The sequence below is a fragment of the Phascolarctos cinereus genome, unplaced genomic scaffold, assembly GCF_003287225.1.
Source record: "Phascolarctos cinereus isolate Bilbo 61053 unplaced genomic scaffold, phaCin_HiC Scaffold_2;HRSCAF=192, whole genome shotgun sequence".
NCBI classification, from domain to species: Eukaryota; Metazoa; Chordata; class Mammalia; order Diprotodontia; family Phascolarctidae; genus Phascolarctos; species Phascolarctos cinereus.
In genome coordinates, this window is record NW_027555625.1 from 390,602,237 (window position 1) to 390,627,610 (window position 25,374).

Here is a 25,374-nt window from a genome sequence, read left to right on the forward strand (position 1 = left end):
CTGTGTGAGGTTATGGGCTGGATTTGATCTCCCCACCTAAAAAAAAAATGACATATTTTTGCTTGCTGCTATCACTGCCCAGGGCCTAGCTTTCAGGCAGAAGGAAGCAGGGCAGTGTTACTGCTTACCAAGCTGGGTGCCATCAGCCAGCTCAGAACACTGAGCCTCCTGCCTGATGGCATTAGCTGTCCTCTTCTCTAAGCTCTCCCCAACTCTAAGCTCTTTCATTATATTCGCTGACCAGTTCTGACCAGCTCCACAGGCACCCAAGCCTTCCTGCTTGATACAGGCTATAAAGCAGAGGGGCAAAAACTTGTTCTAAGCAATAGGTTAAGCTTACTTGATTGTCAGTATTGAATACAAATCAAATAAGACTGAGGTTTTGGGGTTGGAGGAATCGTTTAAGACCAGAGACTGTCTGAGAGAGAGAGAGAGAGAGAGAGAGAGAGAGAGAGAGAGAGAGAGAGAGAGAAGAGAGAGAGAGAGAACAGGGAAAAATAAAAGACGTGGAAGGGGGGAGGTGGAGGAAAAGAGGAGCAGATAAGGAACATCGTGTGCCTTCATAATAATTCATATCCCCACTGTGTTCATTCATCGGGAGGTTCCATTTCCCATAGAATGCCCTGCCTGTGTTGCTGACACTGACCAGCAAGCAAAATTAGGTAAGGAATAAAGCAGGCTCCTCATTAACATTGGGAACAGCTCTTCTAAAATTAGCACAGGGCACAAATTGACATTTATCAACCTCCAGCTTTGAAGATTTGGCATGATCTCAAAGAGTGTTCCAGGACCACACTTGGCTGCCGAGGACTCTACTAGGTGGCCTTCAAACTGGTGATTTTAGTCTCCATGGTGGTACCATGAAGGTATCTCTATTTTGAGTGTTATTGAACCTTTTATTTTTGTGTAATAACACCAGGCATCGGTCTACCTCATTGATATATTGAGAGGCATGGTGTCTAGGAATAGGGAGGTGGCTGTGCAAGCTACTGGGTCAGATGATATCTGTAGTATCAGGTTCAATTCTAGGAAGAACATTTGGGGAATGATATTGATAAACTGGAAGATGTCCAGAGATGAATATGAGAGATCCTCTGGAGAGCCAGAGGTGATTGGCAGAATGAAAGGTCTCAAAATCACACGTAAAGAGGCTCATTTAGGAATTGAGGTTGTTTATTTAGCCTGGAGAAAAGAGGCTTTAATAATAATAAGTAGCATTTATATAATGACTTAAGCTGTTATGGGAGAAATATCTCCTCTCTGAGTGCAAATGGTAGGTACATGCTTTCAACTACACATTTACCACAATGTAGAAATTATGGAAGTAAAAACCTAGGTTTTATTATTATGCTGAAGCGTAGGTTCAGGCCTTGGAGAAAACTAGATCGTTAGGATTCTACCAAGGCTTCCTATAGGCAAAATTACATCAAAATGACAGAGAAATAATTCTTTCACGTATTGCAATCTTGTATATTCCTCTTGGGCCATAGAAGTTAAAGAGAAGATAGACCCATAATTCTATACTTCCTTCAATGTCATAAAAGGTAAACAAAGTCATAATCTCATACATTCCCCAAGGAAACAAACCTTACCAAATAAACTCCACAGGTAAACTAAGTCAGGTTACAGACTAAACTACATTCAGAGGATTCACAAATAGACTGAGAAGGAAGAGGATTTATATGTTACCAAGGAGTCAGGGAGAGTTGAGATTCTTCTTCTGGCTTCTTAGCTAAGGGATGCTTAAGATTCTTAGGCAAATTTTTACATCCCATGGGATAGCTTTTGTTCAGGTGAGGTTAATATTGAAACAGACTTTTAATTAACCAAAATTTGCAAGAGAAATGGCCCTGAGTCCCAAGTAGTAAAAGGAAATTAAAAATTCCCATAACAAAGCAATATAAAGTACTTTATAAATATTCTCTCATTTGATCCCCACAAAAAAAAACTGAGAAGAAGCTGCAATTATTTTTTTTTCACTTTATTTTTTCATGTTTTTTATGATCTGTATTCTCTTTCACAACAGGACTAATATGGAAATATGTTTTGCATGATTGAACGTGTATAACCTATATGAAATTGGTTGCCATCTGGAGGGGGAAGGGAAGGACCAACTGTAGGGGGAGGGGAGGGAAGAAGCTGCTATTATTATCCCCTTTTTTATAAATGAGGCAACTGAGGCAGACAAAAGTTAGGTGACTTGTCCAGGGTCACACAGCTAGTAAGTGTGTGAGTCTGGATTTGAACTTCGGTCTTTGTTACTCCAGGTCCAAGCACTCCATCCGCTGTGACACCTCCCTGTATTCAAGACTTTGAAGGGCTATCACTTGCTCTGTTTAGCCAGAGGACAGAACTAGGAACTATGGGGAGAAGTTGAAAAGAAGCAGAATTAGGTTTGACTGAAGGACAAACATTTCCTAGCCATCAGAGCTGTCCAGAAGTGATATGGGCCTCAGGTTTTCCCCTCATCAAGGTCTTCAAGCAGAGGCTAGATAACAACTGGAGGGGCAGGTCATAGGGAGAAATTTTTGTTCTGTTCCAGAATTCTTTCTGAAATTTGATGTCTCATTTAAAGTGTGTTGTAGTGAAAAATGTTATACTTGGAATCAAGAGATTTGGGTTCAGTTGGCCTCTCAGAGCCTCAGTTTTCTTCTCTGTCAAATGGAGAAAATAATACTTATACCACCTAACTCATAGGATCACAACATGCAGGCCTGGAATGACAGCAAACAACAAGTAGTATGTATACAGTGCTTGAAGACTGGCAAAGCTCATGTGGTCCAACTTTTTATTTTTTGTATTCTTATTTGATTCTCCCAGCTGTATGAGGTAGGTACTGTCATTAGCCTCATTTTGCAGATGAGGAAACTGAGGCACAGAGTTTAGTCTAAGTCGACTTTGTCACACAGTGTCACACAGCTGGTAAGCGACCGACTTCAAGGTCTCCCTCACTCCAAGGCTTGTTTCCTATGCACTGGAAGTAGCCGGAGAGATGATCCAGTCCCACAGTTGTGGGAACTGAAACTCAGAGAGAGATTCTTATGAAGAAGAAACATCATAAACCTTAGAGTGCCGTGTAAATGTGAGGAAGAGTCCCTCTCATACTTAGGAGCAGAACTTTCTTTAGAGGATTATACATTGGTCCTTTGAATTGCAGGACCTATGCCTTTATTCAGTGACTCAGGGAGATGTTAACAAATAATATTGATTTTTTTTCTCTTCCCGGCTGGTTTTAAATGGTGAGGTAGAAAATCCTGTGGTCTGGGATGGGGGGAGTCAGGAGATATAGGTTCTAGCACTGACTTTGTCATCAACTTGCTGTGGGACCTTGACCACTCACTTATCTCTGTAGACCTTAGTTTCCTAAACTGTAAAATGAAGTATTGGAGTAGATGACCTCTAAGATCCCTTTTGGCTCCTATGTGGTATAATGCTGTGATCATTCATGTAGTACATCCATCTACCCATCCATTTAAACCCTCGCTACCTGCTCTCTCCAACATAAGGTTGTATCATAGGATTTAAGGCTAGAAAGAATCTTAAAGATCATCAGTTATAAAGATATAACATATTTATATCATCCAGTCCAACTCTTCTTTTTGTAAATAAGGAAAAGTGAAGCCCAGAGAGGTGAGATGAGGTGAGATGACTTCTCTTGGGTCACTTAGAAAACAGAAGAGAGTCAGGCTTTGAACCCGGGTTGTCTGACTCTATATCCCATTGTTGTTTTCCTTTACAGTGCCATTCCCCACTACTTCCTTTTGCCTTCCCCATCCCATAACATGTACCTGTTGGGATATACATTGCCCCTTTGTGTCTACTTTTTCCTTCAAGACTATTCTTCCTGTTCATGTTATCCCAGTTTCACCCAGATATAGATAGTAGGGGCCAGAGAGATGCTTACAGTTTGATTTGTCCTGGACTTCTTCCTCCCAAGGATAGCTTTGCTGGGAAGCTTTTTTTCCCCTTTTTTCCAGAGGCAGCTGTGAGGCAAGTGGGTTCTTTGATGCCACCCAAGCAGCCTAATGACATAGTAGCATTGACCATGGTTTTCTACCTCTGCTGAGGCTTCCTTTAGTGACCTAGAATTTCTAAAACACAACATCTTTTTTGAGCTCATCTCTGGCTTGGGTTGTGTAGGAGCATTGTGGGGATTCCTGGAGAAGCTAGCCTCAATAACTAAGGAAGTTCAGTCTTCTCTGAGGCCTGGATGAGAAGAGATGGCAAAGGGTCAGGGATGGCTTTATGGAAGGGGTAAGACTTTAGCTAGACCTTAGAAGATGGGTTGAAAATTAAATAGACAAAGAGGAGGGGAGGAAAACATTCCAGAGCTGAAGAAAGCCATGTAAGCAAAGGCTGAGGCAATTCTCACATTTCAAAGCAGAGAACAGAAGGTCAGGAAGGAATTTTCCCCCCTGTATGCTCAATGTTATGCAATCAAGAGAGATTCAGGGAACATTTTTCTACTTAGAAAAGTGTTAGGCAGAAAAGTAAGCGAGGCTTGTGTCTATTTAGGACGAATGAATAGAGCAGTGGTGTGGGGTCCCGGGATTTCCCCATGACTAGTTATATCATTGGCTTGCTATGTGACCTTAGGCTTGCCCCAGAACCTCTCTGTCCTCAGTTCTTCCATTTCCAAAATGGAAGAGATCTTACTTGCTACCTGCCTGTTCTGTGAAATGCAGAGGATGAGATAATGTCTGTTAAGCAAAGAGTCTTAGGAGAAAAATGCTACGGAAATAGAAAGGATGATGATGATATTCCTGAATGTTAGGACCATTTTGGACAGATGCCCTTCCCTTCCTCAAGAGACTATTTATTAATTGCATACTGTACATTGATCTAAAAAGAGGAATTGTGGCCTGTACCGCCAAGTGACCGAGGGGCTGAAAAGGACTTTGTGATTAAGAAATTCAGAAATGGCTTTTGGAAAAGTCTTGGGTATAAAAAGACATTTCAGCATTCAGTGTGTGAGTGTGGGATGCCTGTTCAAATGTGAAGATTTCAGAGATTGACTCTCTCCATCCTCAGCCATTACTAGAGGGCTGTGATGGGCCTGTGTGGACTGGTATCCAATCCCTAATTCCCAGGTTCCAGAAACAGCTAAGAGCATGGATTGGGTGTGTGTCATTGCTAGGGGTGATTTGAGGATCCACTCTTGCCTGGGGACTGGTTTCCAGTGGGGGTGGTTTGGATTCTTGTTATATAATGCTCTGAAAAGCAGATACCAATTAAGTTAGGGTTCAAGGGACTTGGCAAGTAAACATGACTCTGTAGAGAGACCTGATTTAGGGAATGGGAGTACAGTACTGGGTGGGGGGTGGCTTCCTATGATCGATCACCCTCTGACCGTTCATGTTGTCACTGGGTAACTTTGGAGAGTCCAGCATTTAGGGATAGGTTTGAGTGAAACAATAACTGACTTGAAACAAAATCCAGGGTGGGGGTGGGGGGTTCAAATAACATACCGTGGACAATGTGACACCTTCTTGTGCCTTAAAAGAGCTCCTGTCTCCTTAATAAATCTGACATTTTCAACATACGAGGAACTTAGAGACAGACCGAGAAGAAAGACAAACTTAATAGCTGCTCCCTGGTCGGCACACAGTTTAAAGTCAACCCACTATCATTCATGCATGCATGCATGCGTTCCTTCAAACAAGCATTTGCCAAGTGCAATGCATTGTGGGGAATGTAAAGATAAATAAGACAGTCTCTGAATTCAAGTAAGCCCCGTGTCTATCTTTGAGGGGAACATCCCACAAATGTTCTTTCAAACTAAATTTAAATCCTTTTGTCTTAGCACTAGAATTTCAGCGCCTCAAATACAGACCACATTTCTATTCCTGTTTTTAATCCCCCACAGCACATACCACAGGGCTGTGTACACAGAGCAGTCATTTCCCAGCACGTGTGTCAACATCGAGCACTGACCCAGCTCCTCCACTCCACCTCGGTGCAGCCTGTGAAAACCACTCTCAGCCATGAGAGTTGAAGGCTGACTTTTTCTTGCTCCCCTTCCTCCTCTTAAATTAGTGAATAGCATGGCAAACATCCTTTATTGCTGCCTGCTGCCTGCCTTTCATATAGCATGCTCTCCAGAATTCACTTCTATCCAGCAAACATCTAAATAACAGCGTTATGCAAGGTACTGGGGATATCATACAAAGACAAAAAGGAAATAGACCCTGCCTTCAGGGAGCTTACATTCTAATAGCATGACAAAATTTGTATACAGGGTATATACAAAATACAAACAGTAACAAGCAGCAGAGAGTGCTGATAATGGGAGGCATCAAAAATTGCCTTCTTATTAGTAGGTGGCCCTCGAATGGAGCTCTGAAGGAAACTAATGATTCTGTGAGGTGGCAGTAAAGAGGGAGCGCATTCCAGACATGGTGGACCATTTGTGCAAAGGCACAGGCTGGAGATGCCAAGTCATATACAAAGAGCAGCTAAACAGACATGGAATGGAGAGTATATGAGAGAGAATAGTATGGAATAAGACTAGAAAAGTAGGTGGGAGCCAAATCGTGGGGAGTTTTAAATGCCAGGCTGGAGAATTTTTGTATTTTATTAAAGAACAGAAGTTTGTAACTTTTTGTGTGTCATGGACCCATTCAGTAGTTTGGTGAAGCCTGAAGATCCCTACTCAGAATATTTTTTTGAATCATAATGGAAGAAATGATAAATTTCAGTTCTGTATGAGTGAAAATCAAGGTTTTTTTTCCATTGAAATCCATAGACCTCTTGAAATCTATCCAAAGAGCCTATCTGTGGACACCCATGTTAAGAGCCTTTATTATAGATTTAATAGGAAATCATTGAAGATCTTTCAGTTGGAAGATAATATGATCAGATCTGTGTTTCAGGAATATCAGTTTGGCAGCTGTGTGGAGGATGAACTGGAGTGGGGAGAGACTTGAGGCAGGGAGGTATTCCTCTCCCAATAGGAGGTATTTCTGTTTCATTAAAGAAAGAAAGAAAAAAAACTGGAACGAAAACCAGTGTAGCCACGATTAGAAGGAAAACAAGAAACTGGGGAGGGGGGGAAGTTTTACAGCCAGTTTCTCTGATAAGGCTTCATTTCTCAAACATATAGGGAACTGAGTAAAATTTATTAAAATATGAATTGCTCCCTAGAAAGGTCAAACGGTATGAACAGGCAGTTTCCAGAAGAAGAAAGCAAAGCTATCTTTATTTAGTCATGTACAAAAATGTACTAAACCACTATTGATTAGAGAATCCAAAGTAAAGCAATTCTAAGGTACTACCTCACACCTATCAGATTGGCTAACATAACAGAAAAGGAAAATGATAAATGTTGGAGGGGAAGTGGAAAAATTGGCACACTAATGCACTGTTGGTGGAGTCGTGAACTGGTCTGTAGACCAGTTCTGTAGAGCAATTTGAAACTATGCCCAAAGGCATATCCTTTGACCCAGCAATTCCACTATTAGATCTGTATCCCAAAGAGATCCAAAAAGAGGGAGAAAGGATCTATTTGTACAACAATATTTATAGCAGCTCCTTTTGTAGTGGCAAAGAATTGCCCATCAATTGGGGAATGGCTAAACAAGTTGTATATGACTATGATGGAACACTGTTGGGCTATAAAAAATGATGAGCAGGATGGTTTCAGAAAAAACTGGGAAGACATATATGAACTAATTCAAAGTGAAGCAAGCAGAACCAGGAGAACATTGTACACAGTACAGCAATATTGTAAGGATGATTAATTGTGAAAGACTTAGCTACTCTGATCAATACAATGATCCCAAGACACTCCCAAAGGACTTATAATGAAAAATACTTTCTACCTCCAGAGAGAGAACTGATGGAATGTGAGTGAAAATTGAAGCATAATTTTTTTCACTTTATTTTTCTTGCTTTTTTTTTTGCAACATGGCTAATGTGGAAACATGTTTTACATGATTTAACATGTATAATTGATATCACATTTCTGGCCTCAATGGATGAGGGAGGGGCAGGCAGGAGGAAGAGAATTTGGAACTCAAAATTAAAAAAATTAAGAATGTTAAAAATAAATGAATAATGAATTTTTTTTCTTAAAATACTGGAACCTTTGGTCTGCCTCTTAAAAGGTTGCTGACCCAATGACTAGACAATTTCCTAATATGCTACCAAAAAAAAGTATGTTCTTCAGACCAATCTTGGCAGGGCATTTAAATCCAAAGCAGGTAATTAAAGCTTTCATAGGCATTGCACCTGCAGAAGAAAAAGCCAGGCACGTGACAGAATGTGAAGCTTATCCTTAGAGTTTCTTCTGGCTGTAGAATGATCAGAGTAAGTTATGGATTTTAATATCTGATCAGTTCATGGAAAAGAGCTGGATGTCCAGATTCTTATTGAGACTGAGGCAAATTGGCAACTCTAATAGCATCTTATGAGACCTTTTTTTTTAATTTTTTAAACCAGCAAACCTGTACTTTGGTTGTTGGTTAACAGCAGCAGGAAATTTAGAGAAAGGGATCTGGGGCATCTTCTAGTCCAGCTCTGTCATCTTCTTATGCCCTTTTTGTGGTGGACTGCCTAAAGTGCCAGTAGCGAATGTGAACACAATCTCTGAGAGGATCACCAGCAAGTAATTCTAGTAGTGTGACACCTCTCTCTCTTGTCTTTCTCTGGCTCTGTCTGTCTGTCTGTCTGTCTCTCTCTCTCTCTCTCTCTCTCTCTCTCTCTCTCTCTCTCTCTCTCTCTCTCACACACACACACACACACACACACACACACACACACAACACACACACACACCACACATAATTGCTCAAATCTGTCATCAACATCAAAGTCCCTCCACCCTGACAGCAACACAGGAAGTAAGTTACTTAACAGAGTGTGGAGCCACTTGGGTTACTGCTCAATTGCCCATCTTACTATAAATGCTGATGGGGCTGGCTTCTCCAGCGAGACTCAGATGAAGCATGTTCAGTGCTCTGCTCTGACCTGCAGTGCTGGGGGTGGAAGGGAGGGGCAAGGGAGGAAGGGTGGAGAGACAGGGTGGGGTCTTCTGATCTGCCCGGTGGGAGATAAGGAATGGCAGTGATCAGCTGAGCAGCTGTGCCCTACTTTCAGCTCTTTTCAGGCAAAAGAGAATTAAGGGTCTCAGTCAGCATTGGGCAATGGAGAAGACCTGTTCTTAGTCAGAAACCTTGATAGTACTGCTGAGAGAGAGTTTCAAAATTTTGAGAGGGACTGCTTCTCACAACACTCCCTCCACTCCTGTATTTCCTCCCCCACCCAGGTCACATGGCTAAAGAGAGGTCAGTACAAGAAGATTCTTATCTGGTTAAGAGAAAAATTCAGGCTTATACACAGGTTTGCTTATCCTCTCTGGAGAATAAAAGTGACCAAATCTTAGCTGTCCAACTTTATCTCCCACTATTCCCCCAGTTCAAATCTGGCCTCAGATATTTACTAGCTGCATCACCCTGGATAAGTCACTTCACCCTGTTTGTGTCAGTTTCCTCATCTGTAAAATGAGCTAGAGAAGGAAATGACAAACCACTCCAGTACCTTTGCCAAAAAAAAAAACCTTCAATGGGTCATGAAGAGTCGACATGACCAAAGTGACCAAATAAAGAGACTAAAAGAAAGGCAGTGTGGCATATTGGATAAAGAGCTGTCAGGAAGACCTGAGCTCAAATACTGCCTCTGACAGATGCTGGTTGTCAGTGCTCTTATCTTTTATACTTAACCTCTCAGTGCTAAGTCTGGGCAACTAAAACTAAACTGCAGAGAAGATGCTGATCTCTGTCAAGAGTTCCCTAGCCCAATGAAGTCGCAGATCAAGAGGCCTCAGTGTTTAGTGTTTTGTCTTAAAATTTTATCTAGTGATTTCATTGGCATTCCTTGTGCAGGAGTGCCCTCCCCCGGGACAGCTCAGCAACTCATCAATAACCTAGTCTTCCTGAGTTGCTTTCTAGGCACTAAGAGTCTCTGATTCACTCCCAGTCACACAGTAAGCATCAGAGACAGGACCTGGGCCCAAGTCTCCAGCATTCCAAGGCTGGCCCTCTGCTCACTATGTGATGCTTGCTTCCCTGAGTGCTTCTTAGTAGACAATAATACTTGGATTAAAATCAGAGAAACTAGATTAGGGATTGTTATTAGATTATTATATATTAGATTATTAGATTCATTAGAGATCTCAGGACTTGATGTAGGAATAAAGAAAACTAATCAGGCTAGACTGCTTCCAACAGCCTGAAATCCTTTGCAAAGGAAAGTTCATAGAAAGAAACTCTAAGTGAGAACTGGGTTACCTAAGTTAAACAATGGACCTATATCAAGCCCCAAAGTTCATAAAAAACAACCAGAGGTTATATATAAATCAGATATTTTACAGTCCAACCTATCCTGGCAGATTGATTCACACTGGATTTTTATGGTAAAAGTTCCCATGCTGGCTGGGAAGGGAGAGATTTGGTTCTGCCACTAGCTATGTGACCTTGACCAAATTACTTCATCATTCTGGGCCACATCTATAAAATGAGTGGGTTTGACTAGATGACCTGTCAGATAACTTTCTATCTCAGACATTCTGCATTCTAAGGTCCTTTCCAACCTGGTCCTTCTACATTTTAAGGTGCCTTCCAGCACTTAGAGCCTGTGTTCCTTCTGTCTTTAATGTTCTATGTGCTAAGGTCACTTCCAGCTCTGAAATGCCCTATTTTATGTCCTAAGATTCCTTATAATTCTAAAATTCTATGTTCTAGGGTCTCTTCTAGCTCTGACATTATACATTCCATGTCCTAAGGCAGTATCTCTCAAACTTCTCAGGACCGCTTTACATTTGTAAAAAGTATTGGGGATACTCTAAAGAGATTTTGTTTCTGTGAATTATACCTATCAATGTTAGTTATATTAGAAATTTAAACATCTTAGTATCATTATGAAAATAGTTTTGATCTCACTGACCCTCTGAAAGGGTCTTGGGGGCCTCTAGGGGTCCCCAAACCAAGCTTTGAGAATCTCTGTTCTAAGGTACTTTCTAGCTCTCAAGTTCTAAGTTCTAGGTCGCTTTCTAACTTTAACATTCCATGTTCCAGTTCCCTTCCAGTACTGACATGCTACATTTTATGTTACAGAACCCTATCATCTCAAACATTCTAATTGATTAGCTCAGAGTATCTTTCTCTCTTCTGGCCTAGAGATTTCTCATCACAGGAGTTTTTCTGGCTAGGTTGGGGAAGCCCCATGGACTATCTGTGGTAAAAATAAAGCGAAGAGATATTTGGGCCCCTTCCTCCGGTACCTCCCTTTGGTTCAACCTTTGTAAGGCAGGAAGTCACTCAGAGGAGCAATGTGGGCGTGTCTTGCCTTCTTTGATTGCGGCATCTGCTGGTTCAGTGATAGCTCGGTTTCTTTCCATCCTTAGCCTTTTGAAGCCAAGTATATCTGAGGCTGTACCTAGCTGGAAAGTGAACTCAGAGTTTGCTGATGTTAGAGCTGTACTTTCTTTTTGGGAAGAATTGGAGATTGAGGAGATTTATTATCTTCATAATAACTCGCCTTTCAAAAGTGCTTAATGGTTTACAAGGTGTTTTCCTCACTACAAGCCTGTAGGGGAGGTAGAACATATGTGTAAATATCTCTCTCCTATTTTACAGGTGAGGAAACTGAGTCATGGGGCTTATATAAGTGGCTTAGGTTACACAGCTAGTGAATATCAAAGCTGGAACTTTGTTCAGCTGTCTATCAAAACCATCTATCAAACCCCTACTATGTGCCAGATACTGGATATACAAAGGGAAGGGAACGAGCATTTATTAAGCACCTCTGTGCCAGTTACTACACTAAGCACTCTATACATACTGTCTCCTTCGATCTTCACAACAAACCTGTGACATAGGTTTTTAGTTTTATAGGTGAGAAAACTGAGGTAGACAGAGGTTAAGTGCATAGCCTAGGGTCACAAAGCTAATAAGTCTCTGAAGCCAGGCAGCTAGGTGGCACAGTGGATAAAGCACTGGGACCTGAGTCACGAAGACCTGAGTTCAGATATGGCCTCTGACACTCCCTAGTTGTGTAACCCTGGGCAAATGACTTACTCTGTTTGCCTCAGTTTCCTCATCTGTAAAATGAGCTTGAGAAGGAAATGGCAAACCATTTAAAGAAAACCTCAAGAAGGAGTCACAAGAGGTGGACATAACTGAAACAACAGAGCAACTGCTCGACTCTAGGCCTAGTGCACTTTGCCATCTAGCTGCATTTAAAAAAAAAAAAGAAAAAGAAAAAAGAAACCGTTCCTGCCCTCAAGGAATTTACATTCAGTTGGAGGGAAAGGTATGAATATATGTAATGACGGTTAAATACAAAATATACGCAATGTGGATACAAAGTAATTTCCAAGGAAATAGCACTAACATCTTGGCGAATAGGGGGTAGTGATCTAGTTGGTTTCCTGTAGAAAGATTTTGTGATGAAGGAGGGGGGCATACCAGACATGGCAGACAGCCTATGCAGTTGTGGAGGTGAGGAAATGGACTGTTGTGGGACAGGGGTCGGGGGAGAAAATAGTAAGTGAGCCCATTTGGCTAGACCGAATAAAGGAGAGTCATGAGAAATAAGCCTACAAAGGGAGGCTAGATCCAGACTGTAATGTCCTATAAAAGCCAAAGAAAGGAGTTTGCATTCTGTCCCAGAGGCAAGAAGAAACTTCTAGAGCTTCTCAAGCATGGGGTGATATGGTCAGACCTGTGCTTTTGGAATATCGATTTGTCAGCTGTGTGGAGGATGTATTAGAGAGCCATGGGGATTGGATGTATGGAAACCGATAGCCTGACCGAGAGGTGGAGAGGACTAGGGTGGTGACTGAATGGAGAGAAGGTTCTTTTGACCCTGAGTTCAATGTGCTTTTCACTGTGTAGCTTAGGGTTACATCATGTAACTGTGTATTTACTATGGATACCAGGAATTCAGATCATTTTGTAATGAATGAGCACAGTGGGATTAGCCATTTAATCAAAAATAGCATGTAAACATTTCACAAAATCAGGTCTCCTGGCTTCTCATTCCATGCTGTTGCCTAGGTATATGGCCTGGGCTAAGTCACTTCTCTCGGCTGGACCTCATTTTCTTCATCCGTAAAAAGAGACAATTAGACCAAATAAGCCCAGTGGTCCTTTCCACCTTAAACAGTTTCTGCATCTGTAGCGTCTGCTCTGGAACTACCTCCCTGTAACATGTCCTTGAAGGTTGGGCCCCTGGGAAGTGACTATCCCCAGGGTCTGTGGGTCTGCATTCCGAAAGCTATAATTCACAAGCTGCCACTGGTATTTTTACTTTAATAGTCAGACACAGGACATAATTAGCACAAAGCAAAGGCATTTGCTGAGGGGCCATTGTAAGAACAGTAGAGACAACTAGATGGCTCACTAGGTAAGAGCATTAGCCTGGGAGTCAGAAAGACCTGAGTTCAAATCCAGCCTCAGACCTTTCCTAAGTGTGTGATCCTGGACAAGTCACTTAACCTCTTACAGTTTCCTCTATAAATCCCAATCTGTAAAATGGGGATTATTATAGCACCTATCTTGAAGAGTGGTTCCAAGTATCAAATGAAACACATGTATATATATATGTGCATGTGTACAGCTCTTTGCAAGATATGTGTGTGTGTGTGTGTGTGTGTATATGCTAGCCATTATTATTTCAAACCATTCTACCCACAAATATGGGGCCCACTTGCTCGCAAATGCATACAACATTACTAGGATGAATGGGCACATGTATGGAGTACATTATTACAGTGGCACGTACTTATGGAACACATGTGACCAAGACAGCTCTGATGCTGCAAGGTCCTGATATCCGCCTTTTTTGTGGTGTCCTCACTCGTCTCCCCCCGAATGCATCATCTTTGCTGGGCACGTCATTATGATGACTGCTGTTGTTGTTTAGTTGTGTCTGACTCTACGTGACCCCATTGACATTGTGCACAGGGTTTTCTTGGCAAAGGTGCCGGAGTGGTTTGCCATTCCCATCGCCTATATGTCCCCATTATACACATGAAGAACTAAGGCAAAGGGGGTAAAGTGACTTGCCCAGGCCTTTCCCCTACTAGGTAAGGTCTCCTTCTGGGCAACTAGTTCCACTGGAAGATGCCAGGGCTGATGGGGAGGAGGAAGGAGAGATCTCCTTCCCTCCAATGAGTAAGGAGTTACTGCCTTTCAAGAGCTGGGTTCTCCATCTATAGGTGGCTCATTTCTCAACTGCCAGAGCTCATACTTGTCATAGCTGTCTCCTGCCTCTACTGAGTGTGTCTTCCTTTATAAAGAGCCACTGGGGCGTGGCTGGTCCTTTAGCCATCAGTGTCTAGCTGCTTTTCAATTCTATCAAGTTTGATGGAAGGATTTCTTCACACTTCATGAAGGAGTAACTAAATGTTGCCACTTCTTTGCATTTCTTTTAATGTCATACATCACAGGAAAGACAAATACATAAATAACTAGAATACAAGGCAGAAAAAGAGAACAAGATGTCATTAGGGCATTAAGAGCAAAAGACCATGAATGTTCAGAGGAGGGAGACTTCATATTTGGTTGTAGGAATCAACATTCAATCTCAGTCTTGACTGGCAGCTAGGTGGTGCAGTGGATAGATCACTGGCTCTGGAGTCAGAAAGTTGTTGTTATTGAGTCGTATCTGGCTCTACATGACCCCATTGATATTGTCCATACGGTTTTCTTGGCAGAGATACTGGAGTGCTTTGCCATTTCCTTCTCTAATATGTCTACATTACATACTTGAAGACCTGAGGCAAATGAGGTAAAATGACTTGCCCAGGGTCACACAGCAACTAAGAGTCTGGGGCCGAATTTGAACTCAGAAAGATGAGTCTTCTTGACTTCGGGCCCAGCACTCTAGCCATGGCACTACCTAGCTACCCCAGAGTCAGAGAGACCTGAATTCAAATCAGGCGTCAGATACCTACTAGCTGTGTGACTCTGGGCAAGTTACTTAATCCCTGTTTGCCTCAGTTTCTTTACTATTTACCTATTTCCTATGGTTATTGTGAGGATCAAATGAGTTAATAATTGTAAAGGGCTTAGACAGTGCCTGGCACATATTAAGATATATATAGAGAGATAGATATATAGCTACATATACATATACATATATATGTGTATGTGTATGTATATGTATGTGTGTGTGTTAGTGATTATTATATTTGGCCAAAGGAGTTGGAGTTGGGTTTGGGAGGACATTCTAGGTCAAGGAAATTATGAGCAAAAGCACAGGGATGGAAGGAAAGGGAATCACAAGGAAGTGACTCAGTCTGGCTACAGCTTTAGATATATGGAAGGGAATAAGAGAAGATAAGTTTGGAAAGGTAAATTGGGGCCAGAACATGGAAGGCCTTGAATGCTTAAGGAGTTAGGATTAAATTTGGTGAATAGTGATGATTCATTGAAAAGCTTTGAGTGACATGATCACAGCTGCATTTTAGAAAGATTATTATACCAAGAAGTTCAGTTTCTGGCTAATAAATAAATGAATTAAATAAAATAAATTTGACACATTAAAAGAATTGCAAAAGCAAGTGTAATTCAGGTAAAAGAGAGTAGAAATGATCATCAGAAAATTTGAGTTCTATGGAATGTGAATTTAATGGAATATTATTGCAGTGTAAGAAGTGGGGAAAGACATGGATTCAGAGAAATCTGGCAAGATTTGTATGAACTGATGCAAAGGGAAGTGAACAGAGATGGGAGAGCAATTCATATAGTAACTACAATATCATAAAGAAAGAAGGACTTAAGAATTGAATCAATAAAGTGATAGGCCACAACTCCAGAAGACTGATTCTAAAACAAGCATGTTTCCCACCTGTTGACAGAGAGATGGACTATAGGTATAGAATGAGACATGCATTTTTAGACATGACCAAAGTGGAATTTGTTTTGTTTGACTATACTTACTTGTTTTCAGGGAAGGCTTTTATTTGGGGGGCAAGAAGAGTTTGGGGGAAACAGGAGGTAAAAGTGATTTTAAAAAGAAAAAAGAAAGAACATTAATGAAACATTATAAAAATATATAGAAAAGGACAGAAGACAGTTCAAAAGAGTACACACAAAAGAAGGGCAGTGTTTATACTACCTTATTAAATGTAATACGTACTTATAAAAATCTGTATATAATAGATTTACAGTTTCATATATAAACATCCTTTTTCTATCCTTTGATTATGGAAATAGTCATGTTTGTTGACATTTGTCAAGTTTACAATTAAAATTTAAAAAAAATACTTCAATTGTTTTTCTGATTCTAATACTTATTGCAGCATAATCCTGGACAATTCACTTTACCTCTTGTGGCTTATTTCTTCCATCTGTCAGATGGAGACAGAAATACCTGTCCTCCCTACCTAAAAGGGTGGTTGTACATGCGATTAATAGGAGTGTAATTTCTTTGGAAAGTCACAAAGTTTACATAGCCATACACTGTTGTTTTGGGGAGGTGAGGGAGGGTGTTGAGGCAGGGATTTGCTATTGTAGCTGTGTATGGAATTCCCAGTGTGGAAATTCCTTTCTCTCATGCAGATTGCCTGCTGGTTTGTAATTTATTCTTTAAGAGTGCCTGGGACACTAAGAGGTTAAGTGACCTCTCCAAGGTGCATGCGTGCATGTGTGTCCAAAGCAGGACTTGAATTCAATTGTTCCTGACTCTAGCACTGGCCCTCTATCCGCTAAACTCTGCTGATTCTCATTCTTATTATTATTTATAATTTCTCCTTTTCTAAGCTTCAGAGGTTAAAAGATTTTTTAATTATTCTTAGCAGAGTCTTTGAGTACACTGGTTTCCTACCCCAGAGACGAGACTTTTCTTTTCCCTTTTTTCCTTCCAGTACACAAAATAGGGGATTCTAATTCAAAACCATTGCTAATATGTTAGCAAGGCTGGGGCTCCAGGGCCAGAATTTCTTCAGTCCCACAGCCAAGTTCCCACAGTGCCCTTGTTGACTGAGCCACTGTTCTTTCTCTTACCACGGCCCAGTGGCAACCGCCAGAGCTGGTGCTGAAAATGTATCACCAACCCTGTCGTCTGTGTAACCAAGGATACTTAGGTTCCCCAAGCTGTGCCAGTCCACAGCGTCTGACTTGCCTATTAAGACAAATCTGTGCCCTCCCACACATGGAGAGATTGCAGTTTTGCTGGGCTTATTCCATGTGCAAATGATGAAGAACACGAATCATCTTCAGTAGGAAGCTTCCATAATAGCTTAGAAACCCAAGGAAGACCATATAGGCAAACCTCACTTTGGGCAATAGCCAAAGATTGCTGTGGAAAGTTGACTTGGAGCAGTTGAAACACTATATATGCTGTGTAAACTCTGTAGCCTGGCATTCAAGGTTCCAGCCTACTTTTGTAGCCTTTTTATATGTAGCCTACTTTATATACACACACACGCACATATGTAGGTATGTATAACTTACTCTTTACACACTCTCCATCTCAGGTGATGAGACTATGACCCATTCCTCCAATTCTCTTCTGCCTTGGAGCTGTCTTGCTCTTGCCAGCTATTCTCCAAGCCTGTAATTACCCCCTTCTCACTTCTGCTCATCTAATTCCTTCTTTCCTCTTTGAAGGCTTGACTAAATTGCCATCACTTCCAATGGAGCCTTCCCTTGATCTCTATACCTGAAACTATTCTTTCCCTCATGAGATCTCTCCCATAAGATTTCCCGCAATTGGGGTTAAGTGACTTGCCCAGGGTCACACAGCTAGTAAGTGTCAAGTGTTTGGTCTGAAGCCGGATTTGGACTCAGGTCCTCCTGACTTCAGGGCCAGTACTCTATCCACTATGCCACCTACCTGCCCCATTTAAAAAAAAAAAACCTTTATTTCATTTATTTATTTGTTTGCTTGTCTATTTATTTATTCATTCATTCATTCATTCATTTATTTATTTGTTTGTTTGTTTGTTTGTTTGTTTAGGTGAGGCAATTGGGGTTAAGTGACTTTCCCAGAGTCACACAGCTAGTATCAAGTGCCTGGATTTGAACTCGGGTCTCTGCATTGGGTCTCTGCATTGTCATGTGACAACCTACCTACATTATACTTATTGGCATATAGGCTAGGTCCATCTCTCTTAGAATGTAAGCTCCTTAAGATCAGTAACTGTCATTTTTTATCTTTTTATTTCCCTAATACCTTAAGCAGAGTGAGTGCTTAATGAATATCTATGGAATTTAATGGGATTTTCAAGATTTGGGTTTTTTTTTTCCTTTTTTCTGGTTGATCTTCAGGCTGCAAAGTTTGTAGCATATAAGCTAAATGTCTTGGGTCTCCCCCAGGTGGTTAGCAGATGTAAATAATCTCAGAAATTATTCGGAGGAGCAGTTTTTGCAAAGAGCGTAAGAATCCTTTATATATGTGTGTATCCATATATTGGGGCACCTAGGTGGTGCACTGGATAGAACACCAGGCCTGGAGTCAGGAAGACTCATCTTCCTGAGTTCAAATGTGGCCTCAACACTTAGTAGCTCTGTGACCCTTAATCCTGTTTGCTTCAGTTCTCTCATTTGTAAAATGAGCTGGAGAAGGAAATGGCAAAGCATTCTAGCATCTTTACCAAGAAAACCCCAAAAAAGGTCACAAAGAGTCGGACATGACTGAATAACAATACATGTGTACTCACACTCTTAATTTATCTGTTTTATAAGTTTATTCATTCATTCACTCACTTATTTGTTTACTTATTGGCTCTCAACATATAGAATCCTAGCTAGTTCAACCACCATCACCACCACCCCACTCCCTGTTTTACAGATTAAAAAGTTTTGAGGCCAGTGAAGTTAAGAGACTTGCTCCACATCACACAAATTGACCTAGGATCAAAACCAGGTCCTTTGATTCCAAATCAAGTCAGTGTTCTTTTCATTCTAAAGGAAGAAACCCCCCCCACAAAGGTTTGGGGAAACCCAGGAGAAGAAACTAAATATCTAGAAGAATCAGAGAAGGCCTGCATTGTAAAGGATCTTAGAAGTAGTTAAACTTTTTTTTTACAGATGAGGAAGAAGGAAATGAGTAGCACAACCAGTATTATTAGTGCTGTGTTCTGGTCTGCTGACTCCTAGGCCAGCAAGGTCTTGGCTTCATCACACTGCCTCCCACCTCCCTGGATGTCTGGTACACAGAGGACAGGAAAGGAGAAGTCACCTCTGAACATGGTATGCCCCTGTGGGGCTGTGGCTTTTAACTGTTACCACAGTTCATAACAGGAAGGTGTACTCACACAAGCACTTAAGGATGAAATAGTTCAGTCATCTGCACAGGGGTTTAGGAAGATTCTTTTCTTCATCAGGTCCAGAATCTGTTGGCCCTTCGTATGGCTGGTCACAAAGGGATATGGGCTCAGGACTGCCAAGGTATCAATGTACTCTGCACCTGCTTTGGCCTAGCCTCAGCCTGCTAGATTCTGCTCTCATGTGGGTGACTGGGTTTTTTCTTCTTTTTTTTCTCTTCTTTTGTCTTTCTTTTTCTCTCTTTCTTTCTCTCATTCCTTCCTTTGTTACTTCCTCCCTCTTTCTCTTTTTTCCCCTTCATTCCTTTTCTTATTTTCTTCCCTCCTCTTCCTTCCTTTTTTCTTTCTTCTTTCCTTTCTCCTTTCGTTTTCTTTCTTCCTTCCTTCTTTCCTTCCTTCCTTTCTGTCTTTCTTTCCTCTCTTTTTCTTCCCTCCCCTTCCTCCCTTTCTTTTTTCCTTCTCCTTCTTCCTCCCTTCCTTCCTCTCTCCTTTCTTCCTTCCTAGCTTTCTTTTCCCTCCTTACTTTCTCCTTTTTCTTCCTTCCTTAGTTTTTTCTTTTTCTCCTCCTTTTCTCTCTTCTTTCTTTCTTCTTTCATTCCCTTTTTTTCTTCCACTATTTATTAGAACTAATCCAAGCATGAAAAGAGAGATAAAAATACGATAGTAAAAGGGGAGAGAATGAGGCCTATACTGAATGCATGACTGGATTTTTCAACCAGCCTTTGACACACAGCGGTGTGTTAGTCAAAAAGGAAGACAGGACCCAGGTTCCAGTCCTAGTTCTGGTATTTACTAGGTGCATGCTTTTGGGCAAGTTACATTCTCCCAGGTTCCCAGTTTGCTCATCTATAAAATAAGAAGGGTGAGTTTGACTAGGGGTTTTTAATCTAGGGTATAAGAACTTGAAAAAAAATTTATAGCCATTTTTCTATATAATTAGTTTCCTTTTTAATCCTATATATGTTATTTTCCTTGGGGGAGGTAGGGATGGAGAGGGGGTTCTCAACCTTGGGTATGTGAACTTTAAAAAAATTTGATAACCATATTTCAGTAGAATCGCTTTCCTTTGTAATTCTATGTTTCTTAATTTATGTATTTTAAAACAGACTGCCAATATACAAAAAACCTTAAGAGCCCCTGGACTAAATGGTCTCTGAGTTTTCTCCCAGCTCATGAGACAAAGTGGGCATCATGGTTCCCCAATTCCATATTGTGACCATTTGGTGGTACCTTATGATTTAATCAGTATTTACAGTCATTCACTTCATTTCCTTTCTCCAACATCAAACACATTGATATGCAGGAATGAAACTCCTTTTCTGAAGAATTTCTTTCCACCTCATTTCAGATCATCTAAGCCCTGCACTCTGCCAACAAGATCTTACCCAGGACACAGAATTTCATATTTGGGCCTCATTTGATTAGTGCGGCTGTCTAAACACCTATGTCCAGAAACAACTTTTTTCCCTTCTCTGAAAAAAGGTTTATTTGTCAAGATCTCATTTCTTTTATTTTTTAAAGATATATGTAATATGTATTCAAAGGAAGAAAAGCAAAACTCATAACAAATATACAAAGTCAATTAAAAAAAAATACCTGCATTGACCATGACCAAAAAAATATGTTGCATTCTGTGTCCTGAGTCTATCACCTCTCTGTCTGGAGGTGGGTATCATGTTTTATAACGAAGCCTCTGGAATTATCATGGGTCATTATATATTGATCAGAGCTCTTAAGTTTATACAGTTGTCGTAAAAATGTTGTTACTGTAAAAACCGCCCTCCTGGTTCTGCTTATTTCACTCTGGATCAGTTCATACAAGTCTTCTCAGCTTTCCAGAATTTTATTTCTTTTAGACCAGACCTAATATCTACAGCTTTAGGAAGTGTGTCTTATTTGAGAGGCAGTCGCACATGATTTCAGAAGGTCTCCATTTGGAGTCTGACTCTGATGTTCCTAGCTATGTGTGCATGACTAACCCACTTAACTTCTCTGGTTCTCAGCTTCCTCCCAGGTCTGATAGGGGATGTGTGACCTTGGAGCAGGGGTGGGGAGCCTGCAGCCTCGAGGCCACAGGTGGCCTTCTAGGTCCTCAAGTGCGGCCCTTTGACTGAATCCAAACTTCACAGAACAAATCCTCTTCATAAAAGGATTTGTTTTGTAAAACTTGGACTCAGTGAAAATGCCGCACCCAAGGACCTAGAGGGTCACATGTGGACTTGAGGCCACAGGTTCCCCAGCCCTGCCTTGGAGGATTGATTTTACCTATCTGTGCCTCAGTTTCCCTGTCCATATAATGGACCAAAAAGAACAATAGATTTGTAATCAGAAGACTAGAGTTCAAATCTCAACAGTGACAATTAATTGCTGAGCCTCAGTTTCTTTATCTGTAAAATGGAGAGGGAGATACTCGTGTTATCTGCCTTACAGAACCCTTGTAAACAAAAGCACTTTCTAATCCTTTAAGCACTACGCAAATGGAATTGTGATTATTGTCTGTCAAAGGAGAGGGGTTGAATGAGATGTTCTCTAAGGTCTCTTCTGAGTCATAGGATCCTGTGATTTTAATAGAGGATCCCAAATTCTAAAGGGGATCCTAAATTCTGAAGATCCTCTAAAGAGGATCCTAATTCTAAAGTTCTATGTTCCAGGACAGAGGTTCTTAACCTGGGGTCTGTGAACTTTTTTTTGTTTTTAATATTTTGATGGTTTCTATGTATTAGGTTTCCTTTTCAATCCTATATATGCATATTTATGCATTTTAGAACATTATTCTTAAAAAGGGTCCATAGACTTCATCAGACTACCAAAGGGATACATGATACAATGAAAGTTAAGAACCTCGGACCTAAGATATGTATTCAGAAAGGAGGTCTGTGTAGATCTCTGGTTCTCATTCAACATATGCTATAAAGTCATTTCTCTTGGTCACTTAGCAGGAGCTATCCCCATACGAGTTTCCGTGGAAGAGGATTAATTACAGGAATTGATTGCAAGGCAATTCCCCTTTCCTCAGCTTAGCTACAGTGTATTGACTGGGGATGGGGATGGGGAGGAATTTCTGGCAACATCTGAAGTTTCCAAATGTTCTGTCCCCTTCCTTCACTCTGTGACAGAACAGAACTGAGACACCACAACCATGACAACACACGTCACCCTGGAAGATGCCCTGTCCAATGTGGACCTGTTGGAGGAGCTGCCTCTCCCCGACCAGCAGCCATGCATCGAACCTCCACCATCTTCTATCATGTACCAAGTAAGTGCCTTCAGGATCAGGCCCAGAGCAGCAAGGCTCAAACATCCCCGGACGAGATCGATTGACACGCAGACGGAAGGTTGAAGGGAAATGTGGAGACCTAGGCCAGCATCAGGGAGGTAAAAAGTGATGAGTTAGGAGGTCCAGTCCCAGGTGCAGGTTAGGAAAGTGGCTGTGGAGGTTAAGGTCAAGCCAAGCCCTTATCCTTCCTAATCAAAATTAAGAAATTGTGCCTTCACAATAATGTATACAACATGCCTTAGTACAAAATAAACCCCTATGGACTGTGGAGAGTAGAATTTTCTCACATGAAAGATATGTGCATTTATAAAAAGTTGTGTTAGAAAGTGTACTTTGTTACACCACCCTGCATATGGTGCCCTAGGCAGCTGTCCACCTCTTTTACCCTTAGACTTGGCTCTTCTGAAAGAATAGATTGAAGCGTGTGTATGTGTGTGTGTGGTGTGTGTGTGTGTGGTGTGTGTGTGTGTGTGTGTGTGTGTGTGTGTGTGTGCCTTTGCCCTTCCCCTGGTCTACTATGACCCCAACTAACTTACTAACTGCTCCAGCTGCTGAACCAATCTCAGTTTTAGCAACACTGACCTCATGAATTAAATATCACGATTTAAAAATCCCTGGAGCCCAAATGAGTAATTACTTTTCCTTCATGTATGTGAAAGGCTCTTGGCTCCCTAAAGCAGATAATGGCTTGGGGAGCTTGGGTCATGGTTGTTTGTTTTAACTTAAGTGCAAAGAGAATGTTTGTAAGAAATATTGATTGGCTTACTCAAGGAAGCAAATGCAGCTGGGGGAGCCTCCCGATGCAGATCCAATTAGCCTTGCAAATAGCCAGTGGCCCAGTCACTCTGGGCGAGTTCAGCTTTCCACCATGTTGGCTCATTTATTTTTCTAACTATGTACCTCCTGGTGGGCTGATGAATAATTCCAAGGGCTAATGGATTGTCAGTACTATACTTACTTCCAACATTTCAATACTTCAAAATCTAATCAATCAATGAGCATTTAGTAAGGACTTACTCTGTGTCAGGCACTGCGTTAAGGGTGGGCATACAAAGATAAACAATCCCTGCCCTCAAAAATCTTACATTCTAGTAGAAGGGACACCATGTACACATATAAGTACATGTAGAAGATATGCAAAATATACATCACCTAGAATCACCTCCATGTCATGCCATGTCATGCCCTGACCTCCTTATTGGAAGGAGGACTTTAGTAGACTTTTTTTGTTCAAGGTTCTGTTCAGTTATAACAGGCATGAAATTAACCACCTGTTGATATAACACTTATTGGAGCTAAGTAGCTCAGTAGAGAAGAATACTAATCTTGCCTCAGACACTTGTTAGCTGTGTGAACTTGGGCAAGTCACTTAACTTCACAGCTTCAGTTTTCTCATCTGTAAAATGGGGATAATAACAGCATCTACCTCTCAAGGTTGTAATGAGGATAACATGAAAAAACACGTGAAGTGCCTTGTGAATATCAAAGTGCTCCATAAATGCTATTATAATTGTTATGATACAGATTTGACTAGTGTACCTATCCTGACCCAATAGAATATAAGCTCCCTGAGGGCAAAGACTTTTTCACTTTTGTCTTTGTACCTCTTGCACTTAGCACACTTCCTGGCACATAGTAGGTGATTAATAAATGCTTATTGGCTGATTGATTGATCCATTTTGTGATTGGTGGAAATGGGAAGGTCATAGAGGAATATTGTCCTATTTGAAAGCCCAAACTTTTTTTTTTCTACCTGGCTTTGGTTTTGGCAAGGTACTTGTCTGGTTGGGGAGAATACTGCCACTCCAAGTGCTGGAAGATTCGGCCTGGTTACCCAGCATTTCTGCAGTTCCCTTGACCTGCTTTATAAGGCTCACGCCACAGTGACCTATTCTGTTTTAACTAGGTATCTCAAACTCTTTATGGTTTGTGGAAGCAATGAGATCCCCAGTTGTCAAACCCCAGTCAACAGAAGACATGTAATGCCCTTGGAATTGTTCTCTTCCTTTTTGGCAATGACTTCTAAACTTTAGATTCCCACATGCCAACTTTGTTTTGTTTTGTTTGCTTTAAATAGTATTTTATTTTTTTTCCCCACAATTGTGTATAAAGAAAAATTTTAGCATTCATTTTTACAAGATTTTGGGTTCCAAATTTTTCTCCCTCCCTCCCCTTCCCTCTTCTGAAAACAGTAGGCAGTTTGATATAGTTTATACATGTGCTGTCACATAAAACATATTTCTATATTCATCATGGTTGTAGAGGAAGAAACAGATCAAAAGAAAAAAATACAAGAAAGAATAAAGTAAGTGGAAAAAATATACTTTGATCTGCACTCAGAGTCCATCAGTTCTTTATCTGGGTGTGGGTAGCATTTTCCTTTGTGAGTCCTTTGTAAATTGTCTTGGATCATTGTGTAGCTGAGAAGAGCTGAGTCATTCATAGTGGATCATCACACGATGTTGCTGATACTGTGTACAATGTTTTCCTAGTTCTGTTCATTTCCATTTGCATCAGTTTGTGCAAGTCTTTCTAGGTTTTTTTCTGAAATGTGCCCATTCATCATTTCTTATTCCACAGGCCAACTTTGACACGAACTTTGAGGACCGGAATGCCTTTGTGACAGGCATCGCAAGGTACATTGAGCAGGCCACAGTGCACTCCAGCATGGTGAGTCTCTGAAGACATATCTGCATGTACACAAACATATGCACACATGTAGATTTTTGAAGCTGGAGAGAAAATGGCATGCCATCTGATAGGGGGACGCATGCATTCATTCTCCCAGTAATAGCCTCAGCTACAGTCGGTTTTCCCAATTCAC

At 41.0% G+C, this 25,374-nt stretch overlaps 1 protein-coding gene across 1 annotated transcript in view; it reads left to right on the forward strand.

The window, feature by feature from the left end:
• Positions 1-25,374, forward strand: part of CYFIP2 (cytoplasmic FMR1 interacting protein 2) — a 137,847-nt gene that overhangs the window by 3,064 nt on the left and 109,409 nt on the right. The window contains 2 exon segments of the mRNA XM_078150535.1: positions 22,390-22,529; positions 25,131-25,220. Of these exon segments, the coding sequence (XP_078006661.1) occupies positions 22,413-22,529; positions 25,131-25,220 (207 nt within the window). The 5' untranslated portion in view covers positions 22,390-22,412.